The 14780-nt window shown below is 30.9% G+C and overlaps 1 protein-coding gene across 2 annotated transcripts in view; it reads right to left on the reverse strand.

Moving 5' to 3' along the window:
• Positions 1 to 5114: 5114 nt before the first annotated feature.
• The window catches only part of WDR79 (Telomerase Cajal body protein 1 homolog), a 28210-nt gene continuing 18544 nt past the window's right edge, over positions 5115 to 14780 (reverse strand). The window contains exons 5-10 of one of the 2 annotated variants that reach the window (XM_076507070.1): positions 14018 to 14150; positions 13402 to 13494; positions 13117 to 13235; positions 12362 to 12465; positions 8520 to 8672; positions 5115 to 6323 (exon numbers count right to left, since the gene is read on the reverse strand). In XM_076507070.1, coding sequence (XP_076363185.1) covers positions 6128 to 6323; positions 8520 to 8672; positions 12362 to 12465; positions 13117 to 13235; positions 13402 to 13494; positions 14018 to 14150 — 798 coding nt within the window. In that variant the 3' untranslated portion in view covers positions 5115 to 6127. Of the gene's footprint in view, positions 6324 to 8519; positions 8673 to 8999; positions 9149 to 12361; positions 12466 to 13116; positions 13236 to 13401; positions 13495 to 14017; positions 14151 to 14780 lie in introns of those variants that run through there. The other variant, XM_076507071.1, reaches the window with a different exon arrangement.

Genomic DNA, 14780 nt, shown 5'->3' on the forward strand with positions numbered 1-14780 from the left:
ATATAACTCATAAAGTCGAGTATGTAAGATACTGTAAGCTTTACTTTAATAGAGGAATATCTAGAATCAAGACACATAATAAGTACCATAGAAATATTGAGCATATAATTATTTATGTAGATAGACATTTGAATTGGTATGTTTTTGTGAACTATTTGAGTCTATGTTAGCTATTGCACTTATTGCATTACTTTGTACAAGAAACTTAATTTCACGTCAGTTGTTGTATTGTAGGAAAAATTTGAACGTCATCCGTAACGTAGACCTACAACAATTTGCGACAATGTACAAGTATTCAAATTTGCAGAAATCTCAAAGAAAAGAAGTGACCTAATTCTTTATAAAGTACTTTGACTAGACTTTACATTATTTTCACAGGATTATTTAAAGTAATTCGTCAATGAAAGAACAACGATATTCAGGACTTGCACCTTTTTATTATTATTTTCAGTTAGGAAATCAAAGATTCTTTCATACAGTGAATAATGTGTTGGGTTTTTACAGATGTAGAGCAGTCTGTGAGGGTTTGCTGAAAACACCCAGCAAGGTAAACTAACAAGGGCACAATAATAATATCTGATCTAACATCATTTTAATAGTTTCGATCTAATTCCAAAATAATTTAACCGTGAGGCTAGTGAATAAATTATATGTGAAACTGAAGGCTAGTTCTTTCTTGAAGAGTCTGCAGTTTCGCTGTCCCTGTTGTGGTTCAATGGTGAGATCCAGGATTCGATTTCTGCGGTAGACGGAGTGTAGAGATACACCATCGTGTGGCTTTGCGTTTATGTACAAACAAACAAAAGTGACATTCCTTTCAGATGAATAAAAATGTTTTGAAATTATTTGCTTTTATTGACTTTAGTTGTTTCTCTGATATTTAAGTGACTAAATGTCAGATATAGTATTTACTGTAAATATATTAGAATCTATCCAACTCTTAATTTGAGGCATTCGATGTACATTAGATTCGAATCTGTAGTTTATTGTTGTTTTATTTTACATTTTCAAGCATAGCAATGCTTTTATTCGACACATAATAGTTTATATACTCAAATACTCAAACAAAGCCAACCGTAATTTAGATCTATAGGCTAGAGAGATAACAACTAAACAGCCGCCATCAACACAGTTACGCTTTACCAAATAGTGAAATTGATAGCCATAGTTACAGCCTCCCACCCTCACATTCGTCTGATAGGCAGAGCGTGGTCAACAGCATATCACAGCTCGAACCCTGGAGATTTTGCTTTTCAACTCGGCACGCTAACTTCTAGGCTACATGCGGCGCGAATATAAAGACTAAGCCGTTTTTTTTCAAGCTTCGAAGATTTGCTATCATTTCCTTAACTACGGAAAATTCAAACTTCTTCGGCAATAATATATTCGAAAAATAGTAGGATGAAGGTACACAAGTTTTATATGTGGAAAATGCAGGATAGGCTCCAGTTAAGACAGTTTCATCTTCTTAATAGGGTCATTGACTTATTGAATAAGTTTGTGTGCAGCAGTACAAACCAGCATCATACAGTTCACGAGAAAAATCGAACATTCCCTTAAAAATAAATTGAATGTTTAGTTTTTTGCTTTCCTCAAGTAAGGCTAAATTTTCCTATCTAGACAGTGTTTACTTCAAATTCTTCTTAAAAATATTTTGAGATTTTTCGCTTTTATCGACCTTCGAGATTTCTCTGCCATTTATTTGGCACGCCCTGAGTTTATGTTACCATACATCCAAACAGAAGTTCCAGCTAGAATGTACGAAATTTATTTTTTTAAACTATTAAAACATTTTTAATCTCATATCAGCATTTTGTCGATTATCCTAAACTCAACACAATTATTATTTTTAGTATATTTTGCTATATGTTATCAGTTGGGTCGAGTGCAACCGAGAGGTTAGCGTGCTGTACTGTTGATCTTAAGTTTCCGCACTTCGCGTCCCATTACAACAATAATGATAACAACTAGCTGGGGTATCCGTCCCCTGGACGGACGTTATGTAAATTCATGATTAATGTAGAGTTGCTATCCTTGTATATAATTGTAAAAAAACGCCCATTAAAAACTGCAAAACCCAAAATATCAGATAGTAAACTTGCACGTTTCTGCACATGACCCCAACAAACTTTCAAACGTAGTGAATTAGTGGTAAAAAACCGCAAAAAACAAAAGTGAAAATTTGTTTATATCTCCCCATGGTCCCAATGAACCCACACACCAATTTTAGTGAAGATCCATCCGCATCCTGCGAAGAAACTACGTGGACATTCAACTATTATATTTATAGATAAAAAAAATCACATGCCGAACTTAGGGACGGTAAAACATACTACTCGATCGTTCATAATAGCCCAACAGTTGCTTGTGAATGGTGATGGCGAGCCTCTTATCACTTTACGCAAAAATCAACAAAGAACAAACCTTATTAGATTTTATTCGCATATGAAGAAACTTGGATGAAGTGTTTAAACAGATAATGGTACTCAAAAGTTATTACGATAAGTTGTACATAGTAAATATTTTCATTAAACGAGGTACAAAAAACAACTTTACTATCAAGTAATATTTAGAAAACAAAATACAGAATTGGTAGAAGTCAGATTAAAGTTGAAAAACTAAAGTTATATTTTGAAAACTTGCACGTCAATCCTTCTGAACATGTCAGGCACTAGTATGCGATCGTTTATTTGACAGGAGTTAGGTTGTCTTACAAGTTAATCTGATACCCACTCATACTAAGAGTTTCATCATATACTTTAGACGAATGAAACTTGGCAATTAGCCAACAGCACTAAATAGGACAATGAAGTTCAACAGAATTTGCATCATAATCAATAAGCGCCGAATTTCCATGTATGCCTTCCTTATCTCAAAACAGCACTTACACGTCTTTCAGCTTTTCCATGCCAACAACATCGTTCGAAACCTCGTACAGGTAGAAATGTGGTAGCGGGTTGGGCGGTAGGGTTGGGGTTGAATACCTGGGCTCACCCGCTAGACTCGCAATCATTAGGGTTGGGGATAGGTAGTGAAGTCTTACACTGTCATAACCAAACTATGCTCAAAACAAACCAAACAATATACAAAAGCTTTAAGCCGTTAGACTCTGGACGAAATTATAAACAAGGTTATTTGTTGGTCAATTCCATTATTTGTTGGTAAAATAGTAGCCAAAGAGTTCGTGATAGGTAGTGATGACTAGCTGCCTTCCCTCTAGTCTTACACTGCTAAGTTAGGGACAACTAACGCAATTAGCCCTAGTGTAGCTTTGAACAAAATTCAAAACAAACAAACAAACAATATACAAAAGTTTTGCTTTAAGACCTAATGCCGTTAGTGACTCTGCAGTACATGTCGAAATTATAAACAACTTCATATTTTTCTGCAATTTTTTTCCATAATTTACAATGACAAATTTGAGATTAATATCAAACACGCTTGGAATAATATGCCTAAGCAAAATTACTTTGAAGTAAAAACAAACTACAAAGAAAACCGTCCTTCTAGTGTTTTCCGTGATATTTTTAGCACATCTGTCAAATTTAAATGGTTGATTTATTTTGTCAAATGTGGATAAAACCATTGCACAAATTTATTACAAATGTATAAAAGGGTTAAATTTTATTTAAATTTCGGAAAGGTTAAGATGCATTGTGCAATTCGTATACAACGCACGATAACATTTCATTTTGTTTTCACACAAAACACGAGAAACCTATTAGCACACAAAGCAAAAAAAAAAAAGAAAAAAAGCTTACTACATGTAAACTGTGTTAACTCCTTTAGTAACTACCAGTAGAGCAGTTTTCAACAATTCAAAGAACCACAAAACAGTAATGATGCACTTAAAATAATATCATAGTAATCATAACGTCAATATATTAAACTTCGTTTAGCCTATAGACTTTTTTAAAGGAATGTTTAGGCACAACTATTTTGAACTGACAGGCCACAAGAAAGGCAGCACCTCAACAGCACCCACTGCTTGTGTCTGAAGAGTGGTATCTGAACACCAATTTTACAATATACCCACAATTCCACAGCCCCTCAAATTCACTGTCAGGACACGCTAAAATATACTGCATTCCTAACCAATTTGACTGCTGGGTTATCTTAAGCAACCAAAAGTTTTATTTCCTGATGTAAAACCCTATCATCACATGCAATGGTTAAAAAAAAACATACTGACAAAATTACTATATTGCTAGTACAATGCAATTACTGTAAAATGTAAAATAGAAATGTTTATATTCATAGTTAAGCTATTACATTAACTTCCACAAAATATATTGATATTTTTATTTTATTGTTTATCGCAATAACGTAACAATTTTTTTTGTTTTTTTCCATACCAAATCTATTACTGTTGTCTTATAAAGAAAATTTAAAAATAACGTACACGTACAAAAACTTGAAAATCTAAATATACGTTTTTGAAATAATTCCATAAAATAATCTGAAAGAATGGTAAAATTTCAAGCTACTTCCTTAAAACCCACACTATGGTTTTTGTTATCCAGCAAGGTATGTTCTTTTGTTCTGTCTCGTCTTCAAACTTTCCAATAACAGCCTTCTTCATGTTTGTGGCATTAATCAAGTTCATAACCTACATTTAATCTCAACTTTTATTTTGTCTTTAACTATAACCCAGTACTTTGCTGGAAACATTAACTTTCTATTTATCGGGTACTTTCTAAACTGATTCTGTATCCTTGCTGGTAACCCTAGTTCATCTTCACTTCACCTGCTAACTGTAATACATATTTCTGTTTTCAACTTAAACCTGTATTCAAGTTAATAACTTTATTTTATATTCTTCTATAAAACTTAATCTGTATCCCAGCTGTAAGCCCTAGCTTGCTTAACCTTAATCATGTATCCTAAATTAGTATAAAATCCTAGCTACTATATGCATATTAAACTTAATCTATATCTCAGCTGGTAACCCTAGTGTTCTTAAATTTAATTACATATCATTATTCATTCCAACAATCCTATTTAATATAGCATTTATTTCCTTTCAGAAATCAAATTTATCAAGTAATTAAATTAATGTCTTAATAACTTACATGTATTTTTCAATGTAATTTATGAAAGATTTCAAAAAACACTTATCTACAGAATATACTTTTTATTTAAAAGCCATGTACATAATTTACATCAGATACAAATCAATATATTCCTTATTTTCGCGTGCTTTCACATTCATGCATCCACCTGCAGCATTATGTGTCAAAAGATGAAACACTATGTATTACAAAATGATTTCAATTGATGTATATATGAAACTCGTTATGATTAGTTAAGCAAAATTAACAAAATACAGTAAAATAGTGGATTCTATAGAAACCAAAATGCTTCTAGAGAAATAATTAATTAAAAATAATTGCAGATGCTAACAAATCTGAATCTTAACTTTCATCACAACAACAATTACAAAAGTCTCTTCCCTAAAAAATACTGGTATGGGCAGAGCGACCTAAATCTTAACTATGACCGAATGCAAATATTTTGGTATGAAAGTTATTATTGCTGAAAAGTGCATTTAATTTTTGACAACAAACCTATTATTAACTTGGAACTGGAATACATAAATCTATCAAAGATAGAAAAGTAAATCTACAACACCATATGAACACCACATAGTGATAAAAATATTTCTATGCACATAAATTTAATTGTTAAAGAAAATATCCTAATACACTCCCCCAATAAGAGTAGATCACATAATAAAAATATGAAGTAATACAAAAAGCAATTTAATATCAATCTATTGTGTATGATGTATTTTGGTCACCAAACCAAGACCGTCCATCTATAAAGAACTTGCAACTAAACCTGTGAAAGTTTAAACATTATCATCACAAATGAAATTAAATAGCAAGCCTGTTAACAGTTTATATTTACATAGAAACTTAAGTAAAGCATTTTCAATGATTTGAGTAATAAATAGGTTTCACATTCACACTTCAGTATGGTGTTATTTTGGACAATTAATAATGATAAGTCTGAAAATATAACACTGTTTACTCAGAACACAAGCAATGCACACATTCCTTCCAAAGAAACTGCTGTGTGAAAAAAGAACACCAATTTGTCCAGTTTGCCATATACTCCTGGACTTTTATGTCTCTGCTGTGTTAATGGAACCAGTAAATTTAGGGCCACCAGTCCACCAGAGTCGAAGTGAGTTATCTATCACTATATTTTTAGTAAACCAGATTTCAGATTCATTACTTTCATCTTCTTCAGAGTCAAGAGGCTCAGGAAATTTCCGCTGACCAGATGCTGTAGCCAAGAGAGGCATTGAGGGATGAAGACTGGAAAAATTGTTTGTAAAATTGGCATTTTAAACTTATATCATATTAATAAAACACTTTAGAACATGTTTAAAAGATCCTGGACAACTGAGCTTAATTAAAAGGAATGATGACACTACACCCTCACTACATGAAACCAAGTATAATCTGTTTGGCACACAAAATGAATACTCCTAAACACATACATTATTGAAATCCCACAAAAAAAAAATTCATTTTAAACAGCATTACACTACAATTGAAGGAAACTTTAGCAATATACAATAATTGATTTTCAGATATCAAAAACAAAGTGTATTTATTTATCATTAGCAAAAGGCTACATAAAATGATGTATTTTGATCACTGGTCTTACAGATGATGTTTATATTATGCTATTGAAGTACTGTTGCTCATTTAATTACAAAAATACTGCTTGTTCTTCTCTGAAACATCAATTGATTCTTTAATTCCATTTTGTACTATTGTTTTTTTATCCATGTAAGTCTTACCAACTAAAATTGATTCCTTTGATAAAAAAAAGATTTTCTAACAGAAAAATAAAAGAAAGTATTATATGATAAAATTAAAAAAACACAAAAGATGAAATTTTAAAGAATGTTTCTTATAGTCACAAAACTGAATTTTACAAGCTTATAGTATTACTGCAATGTTCAGAAATGTTACATGTATCTGAATACCTTTGGTAAATTAGAAGTGATAACACAAAAATAATTAAAAAAAAGAGTAACCTAGGCTAGATATAATGGCATGGTATATCATCAAATGTGGGAAGAGTTGCTCTATCATTTATCTGTCTCAAAGTGCTTTTCTCATTAACAACAGCTTGCTAAGGTTTTGTTAAAAAAATAAATAAATACATTTACTAGTTTGGTTGGTATAATAAACACATACATAACACTCCTAAGTCAATTACTTTAGATTTTTGCAGAGGATGGAAAATGTTAGATGTCATTCTAATAATATTCTCCTTTAGGGGTATACTGGAAGTGTGACAAACTCCCAGTTTGCCCCTGAAGAAGAAAGGTCCACCTTTCAAAAGCACTCTGGTTATAGAGTTTGTATTTCATTTCTATCAAGACTTCTTAAACCTACATGTTTTTCTAACATCACGAATAATATTTCTAGTTTTTCAAACTAATTCACTATTATTATTTACTGATACTGAAGCGAGTATTTGCAGAGATGCCAACTATTTCAAATGACTGAGCATAACGATTGTAAACAGAGCCCTTTATCATTTGCAGCTACTAGGCCTGACCAATGTCTCTAAGCTGTTTATTATTATTATATTATTATTATAACTATTATTATTTATTACTGCTATAGATTGCTCATTTATGACTGTGTTTTGTGCATTTAATAAATAAATTTTTTAAAAATTCTTTGGAATTCTTTTTCATATTCTGAATTCTTACTCATAAATGTCATTATCTGCATCGTTTTTGTCTTCACCTCAGCCTTTTGTTGGTGAGATGCCGATTTTGTATGTCTGGAACAATCATTTATCCCATCATGCACCACAGAAAAATCGATGTGACAAACTGTACAAAATGCATGACTGTCACTGACTTTTGATGCACTGACCGGATATTTTGCACTATACTCTTTCCTAAATTTTTGATTCACAGTTTTAGTCCTTTTAGATTTGCCAGAAACAAGACAATCTGATGAACGAGGCATCTTTTTTCCATCTTGTGAATGATCACATTGGTGTTTCTATGCCGCTTAGAAAATGAGAAATACCCATCTACGTGAGCTCTGATTGGCTGACAAGCACTGATGATGTAACTATGGATTCCCCCACATACCTAGTATGGAGAAGCACCGCATTCAAACTATTGGTAGACGTTGAAGATACAAATATTTTTTATTATTTCAAGCACAAACATGATTATTGCAAGTAGCCATTTGGACTATGTCTTTTATTTATTATCAAAATTTATTTGTATCTCACTAGAAATTTTCTTTTCACCCCTTTCAAGCCCTGGAAGAACAATTTATCACTTTATTGTATAGGCCTATATAATATATAATAATTTGGGAGTTGCAACCAGTCGTAATATTTGTCTGTATGAGTGTATAGTCGTAATGTATACACCAAAATCGTAATGATTACGCTCAAATCATAATGGTTGGTATCTCTGTATTTGTAGTACCAATGTTGATTTTAACTATATTTATTTATATACCTACCTAACTCCATTCACACAGTCCTTATGGGCTTGAAAGTAATGATATGGTGCAAGGATAGAATTCTGTTCTTCAGCTATTTCAATAGGAGCTTTTGTGGTATCCCACACTGTCACAATACCATTACTGTTTCCAGATATGAGGTACTGTCCACAGCTGGGACAAGAATAAATAAAAATTCAGTATAACAACAACCCTGATGTCATTTGTGACAACAAAAAGTAACTTAAAAAACAACAACTAAGAATCAAAAAATTATTAAAGCAAAGAACATCCATCATGAATATAAACTGCATCTTGCTACCCCTTTCTCAAGTTTATGTTGTGATTCAGCTTTAACAAAACTGAATCATCTCAAACACCTCATCAATTACATGACCTTTCACCAGCAAAATGGAGTAGCTTGTAAGGAATCAAATAGATTTCACAATAGTCCAAAAACTTATGAAAACATAAGTTTAAAGAATGAATATAACTACACAGCAGATATGAGATAAAAAAGAAAAACCATAAAAAATTATTAAATATCTTGTTACACAATACTGAGAAGAAGTTATCTTGATAAGTCATCTTAGTTGAGCAAGCACATAAACTGGTGGGTGGAGGAGTTGCCTGGTTCTTAGTCGAATCCTCTGTGAACAACAACAACAAGAATAATTACTACAAATGAAAACAAAGAACCTACTACCACCTACTAGAGAGAATGAAAGATAAAAACAGAATGGCCTAAGGAAACAAAGTTTGGAAAGGAACCACAATTAATCAAGATTTTAAAACATTCACAACACTAAAGTTCTGACAAGAAAAGTAAACTCAGATTTCACAGGCTTTCTTTGGAAGATGTACATTAATCCTCTTTTATAATGCTCTTGATAACTGCTGGACAAATAAACTACCCTAGGATTTTGTTAGGAACGAAACAACTTGAATGAAATGAAGCAACGAGACTAAACACCTGGTGACAAAGATTAATTATTAAAACTCCCAAGAAAACACTGGAAGAGTTTAAATAAACTATGCCCTAACCAACTAAAAAACATAACACTCCTAGAATACACAAAAGTTTAAATAATACAAAAATGGACATCATTAAGTAAATAAGGCATTTTATTTAATTGTAACAGAAAAAAATAACCATGTACACCTAAACAATTTGCATTACTACATAATAACTTTATTAACCTGATAACACTTTTCCCATAACCTAAAACCTGTATTACAGCCACTTAGCAATGTAATAGAGATGTTAGTTTGGCTTTAAAAGTTATAATTAGTTCAGTGAAATATCTTTCTTCTCTTTATTTTAATACTAAACAATGCAAATAATAAATTACACAGGATCACACCTGCTCTACTCTAAATGAGTTTCCATCAAACACATTTTAATCAGCCCACACAAAAATTAAATATTTAAAATTTTTAAATTTCCAAACAAATAAATTACTTATAATTTACAGTTTTAAACCTTAAAAGTTTACTTTCTCAAAATAAACCTTGACCACTTTAAGATCAATGTACATATTTTTTTTTTATTCTTACTAATAAAAAGTAAACAACAAAAGTATAACACATCAAGTTTCTATTTTCAGCAACTAAGTCTGATTTGGCTATTTTTAAACTTACTCTTCAAATGAAGATGTTTAAAGTTACTCAGCCAAGAACAGCTCTCTCTTTCAAACAACAACTCAAACTGTTTGATAAATCAAATACCACCATTAGGTACAAGACCTTTTTCAAGCTCTTGCAATGACAATTCCTGGATAGGAAAAGTTAAGACAAAACACTTTTATGTTGTCTGGTTTAAAGAATATAAACATAAGGTTGGTCCTATTAGAAGTTGTAACAATGAATCTACTGAAAATGACACAAGAAATGGATTTAGAAAAATAAATAAATAAAAAATAAGTGAAGATTTAATATTAATTGTTAACAAACATTATGTGTAAAAGTGAATTAGTTTCACATGCACAACAGTGGAAATACAGTACATTTAACCTAGCTCCTTAATACATATTACTCTCAGAACAAACAGAGCTTACTAAACCTATCAAAAAATGTTATATATTATTGAAAAAAACATGAGAATAACTAGTTCCCATAGAAGAAATTCTCACTTTCAAGGCAAAATTTCAGAAAAGATACTTTATGAAGTACCCCCTTCCCTAACACACATATACATCTTACCCTTAGCTTAACAAACCCCCAGATCTGTTGTACAATAATATGTAACATTTTCTTCCATGAAAATAAATAGCACAAGTAGATTTCTAGTCACCATTGGAAAAAAAAGTAACAAGGGAATAATGAGGATATGAAATTATAAAAGAATAAGCTGTAAACAATCAAATAAAATATCAGAACAGGTGTAAATGATGAAACAAAATAGACTTTAAACAAGGAAATAAGATATCACAATAGGCTGTAAATAAATAAAGAAAGTAATGGGATAAGTTTTAATCAATCAAATAAAATAAGATAATAAGATGTACACACTAAAAGATTATTAGAACATGTTGTAAGTAATAAAACAAATTGTAAAATATATTGTAAGTAACCACTTAAAAAAGTAAAAATTACTAGTTGTGGATGTAGCTCCGAGAAAGGTTTTTACTATGTCATTCCAAAGATGAACTGGGTTAAAATTATATTAAAAAGAAAAAACAAATTATGATTAATATTGCAGTCAATTAAAAAAAAAATTTAAATTAAAAAGCCAGGCTTACCACATCTTGCATGCTATATTTCAATAGTAAGTAACATAGAAACACAAAGCAATAGAATAAAAAATGTGAGAAAAAAAAACACTCCAAGTTGGGTTGTAGGGTTATCAAAGAACAAAAATTTGCTTAGCAGACTACAATATTTGGAGAACCAAAACAATTTTATAGTATAGATATGAAAATATTAGTTGAATGAAACCTAAAATTTCATAAATGCTATTTAAAACATCAAACAGATTTAAGCCCCCTTGTTACAAACAAAGCTATGCAAATTAAGTGGAACCACATGTTTCACAAAAGTAAATGTCAAAAAAAATTCTACTTCAAAAAGAGAAAATTAGACATGACCACTTCACTAGAAATGAAACAAAGTATAAACAGTATAAATAATAATGAACACACACACACACACACACACACACACACACACACACACACACACATATATATATAGTGTAGTGACAGGACATTGTTAATTTATGCTATACAAAAAAAAGAGAAAAGAAAACATTAAATGTTACTGTGACCTTCAAATAAAGGTTAATCAATTAAAGTTTTGTGATAATTAAAATAAGTTAATAACAGAAGTTAGCTTATAACCACATTAAAACAGAAGTTCACAAACTGAGGTTTGCTGCAAGGTGTCTAGGAAACCACAGTACATACAATAATGCCCTCCTCTGCATGTTATTTTTTACTGTACTTTGATGCTTCTGAGAATATTGCATGCAATAAAAATTAATCTACTTATATGAATTTACTGGGTGAGGTTCCTCGATCACTGTACCTAATGTGAAGGTAAGGAACCCCAAGGAGAGATAAGTTTTGGAAACCCCTGCAGTAAATACTTATTTGCTATTTTATAAATTGGCTTACTGACTAGACAGATGAGTTACAGGATCAGATAGTTCACAATGTAAGTATTGAATATGTAAAATATGCTTAACATTTTAGACAGTGAATTAAAAATAATGAAATTATTGGAAGCTCTTAAAAAGTTACAAATTCTGTTTTGGCATTATTAAAAACATTTTCTATTCAAAGAGAGTACTGAGGGAAAAAAATATTAAAAGCATAACATTTTGGCTACAAAATTTATTATGTAAATAATAAACAGTATCATACCTGCTTATATCAAAATATATACGTTGATTAGTTGTAACTAGTCTCCTTAAGGAACACAATACTTGTCCTGGATTTCTTAAGTCCCAACAAAAGATATTTGGGTCCTACAAATAAGAAAACAAAAAAAGAAATAATTTAAATTTATTTTCAAGTAAATTATTTAAAATACCTGATATAATCTACACTTTAAAATATTCTAATTTGTCAACAATAAAAAATTATGTCATTCTTTAATCAGGCCTTCCAGTCCACTTTGTAAAAACAAAATAGTATGAAATATGATACTGTAACATAAAAGTATATGTTGTTTTTTTAGGCTTATTAGCCACGAAAACGTTTTTTTAGAATTTCTGTTTCATTTCCTCGGCAAAAAAAGCCAATTTTCCAATCACAATATTATTGAGATAAACATAGGTTTCTTAAGGTTTTTTTTTCCAATAAGTATCCACCATTTGGTTTTAATATATATATATTATGAAAACACAAAAATGTATAAATCTGTGGTTCAGGTTGGTTGGAAGCATTAAGTTTTTACTAACAATAGAAAGAAAAACAAAACACAAGAAGGAACCACTTTCACAATTTAGGCTTTAATAAATTTATAGGTTTCCATAAGTTCAGTGAGAGCTCTGTACATGCACAGTTTTCTTAACATTTGTCCAAGTAATGCACTGAATATTATAAAAATTGTAATATATTTATAACTAGCTTTAGTTATGCAATAAATAAATGTAAGGATTTTATCTATGACTAACCTTCCTTCCACCAGTGTACAGCTTTGTTCCATCAGGAGAAAATACAAGATGTGTAATGCCACCCACTGGTCCATCAAACATGTAGAAAAGCTGACCATCAGGTTCTGTATACACACCAACTGTAATATAAACAATGAATAATTAAATAAATTTGAACTTTCAGTATTAATTAGCTGTAAGTATATGTAGATTTACACACACATATACACCAGTTAATTTTAAGATTCTGTAAACAAATTTCATGCAGAAAGTTAAAGAAACAATTTATGTTTCTTTATGACATACCTGTTTTACAGTAAGACCCAGCTGCATAAATATTTCTATTCATTGGATTGAAAGCCATACAGGATATTATACCAGCTTGGCCTTGTTTCTTTTCTGGAATATTAAAAATATAAAATAATCACAGCTTAAAAACTGTTTAAAAAAAGTGCAAATTTCTCTGAATTAATTTTAATATAAGTGAACAGAAACTTCAGTTAACTTCTAACTTTTCAGCTGATTAAACAGATTGAAAAGCTAATTTACTGACTGCCATATTGCTTCCATTTGCCAATTCATTTTTTATAACAGAGGAGGAATAATTTATTAAATTATTTCAATGATAATTAAGTGAAATTACAGACATTTCAATTATATTGTTAGATTACTACCAAACAAATAATATGACTAGTTTATAACTTCATTTATGACAGTTACCAAGAACAACCTAGATTGCACAGCTGAAAATTAGAGTGATAATAAAGCATAAAAAGTAAAGACATCAGTGCAGGTTTTAATGAGACGAGTAGGTGAATCACAAAATAGTTTGACCAGCTTTAGTTAACTTTCATAGAAACATAGAGTGTACAATATTGTAGATTTGCCACACACTTTACTTATCAAAACAAAAAGTACTTACCGTTTGTAGGTCTATGTTCACAATTTCTCCCAGGTTGGCCAATGTCAAATACTCGAATCATTTTGTTAAATCCACAAAACAAACGCTGCCCATCAAGATCAAAAGCAAGGCTATGGGCAGATGAAAGCTCATCCTAGGGGGGTGGGAAAAAAAAAGCACTTGCCTTAGGTTTACATACTTTTTTTAAAATTTGAAAACACCTTTAATGGTGGAGCATAGCATTAGCACAGAAGTATAAAATAACTTCTGCTCAAAGGATATATCGGTACATTTCAATTAAAGAATTATGTATGGCATACAGATGTTTCAAACACATAATGAGACAAAGAGTTCTTTGTCTGCTTAGAAGAAGGTTTGTTTTAACACAAAGATAGACAGTGAGCTATCTACACAATGTTTACCACAAGAACTGAGCCCCAAGTTTTAGCACAATAAGCCTTGAAGCTCACCACTAAACAATGAGAGAATCTGGTTAGATGAGTGCAGTGTTTGAACTGTTGTCTACTCACCTCAAGTAATCTGTATATTTGGGGAGATAAAAAACTTAAATATCTTACATATTAACTAAAAGACTCCACTACAAGTGACGTGATCTTATTCTCCCATTTCCTCTTTTCTGTGGTTACTAATGAGGACTACAATTGGTCAAAACCATTCTCATCAATAGGTGGTAAATCTAAAACTTTACTAAATTTTGCATTTCTTTCTGGATAAAATTTATTTTCAGTAATGAAATAGAAAATAGAACATCACTATGAAATCT

Source organism: Tachypleus tridentatus, chromosome 6, assembly GCF_004210375.1.
Source record: "Tachypleus tridentatus isolate NWPU-2018 chromosome 6, ASM421037v1, whole genome shotgun sequence".
Lineage (NCBI taxonomy): Eukaryota > Metazoa > Arthropoda > Merostomata > Xiphosura > Limulidae > Tachypleus > Tachypleus tridentatus.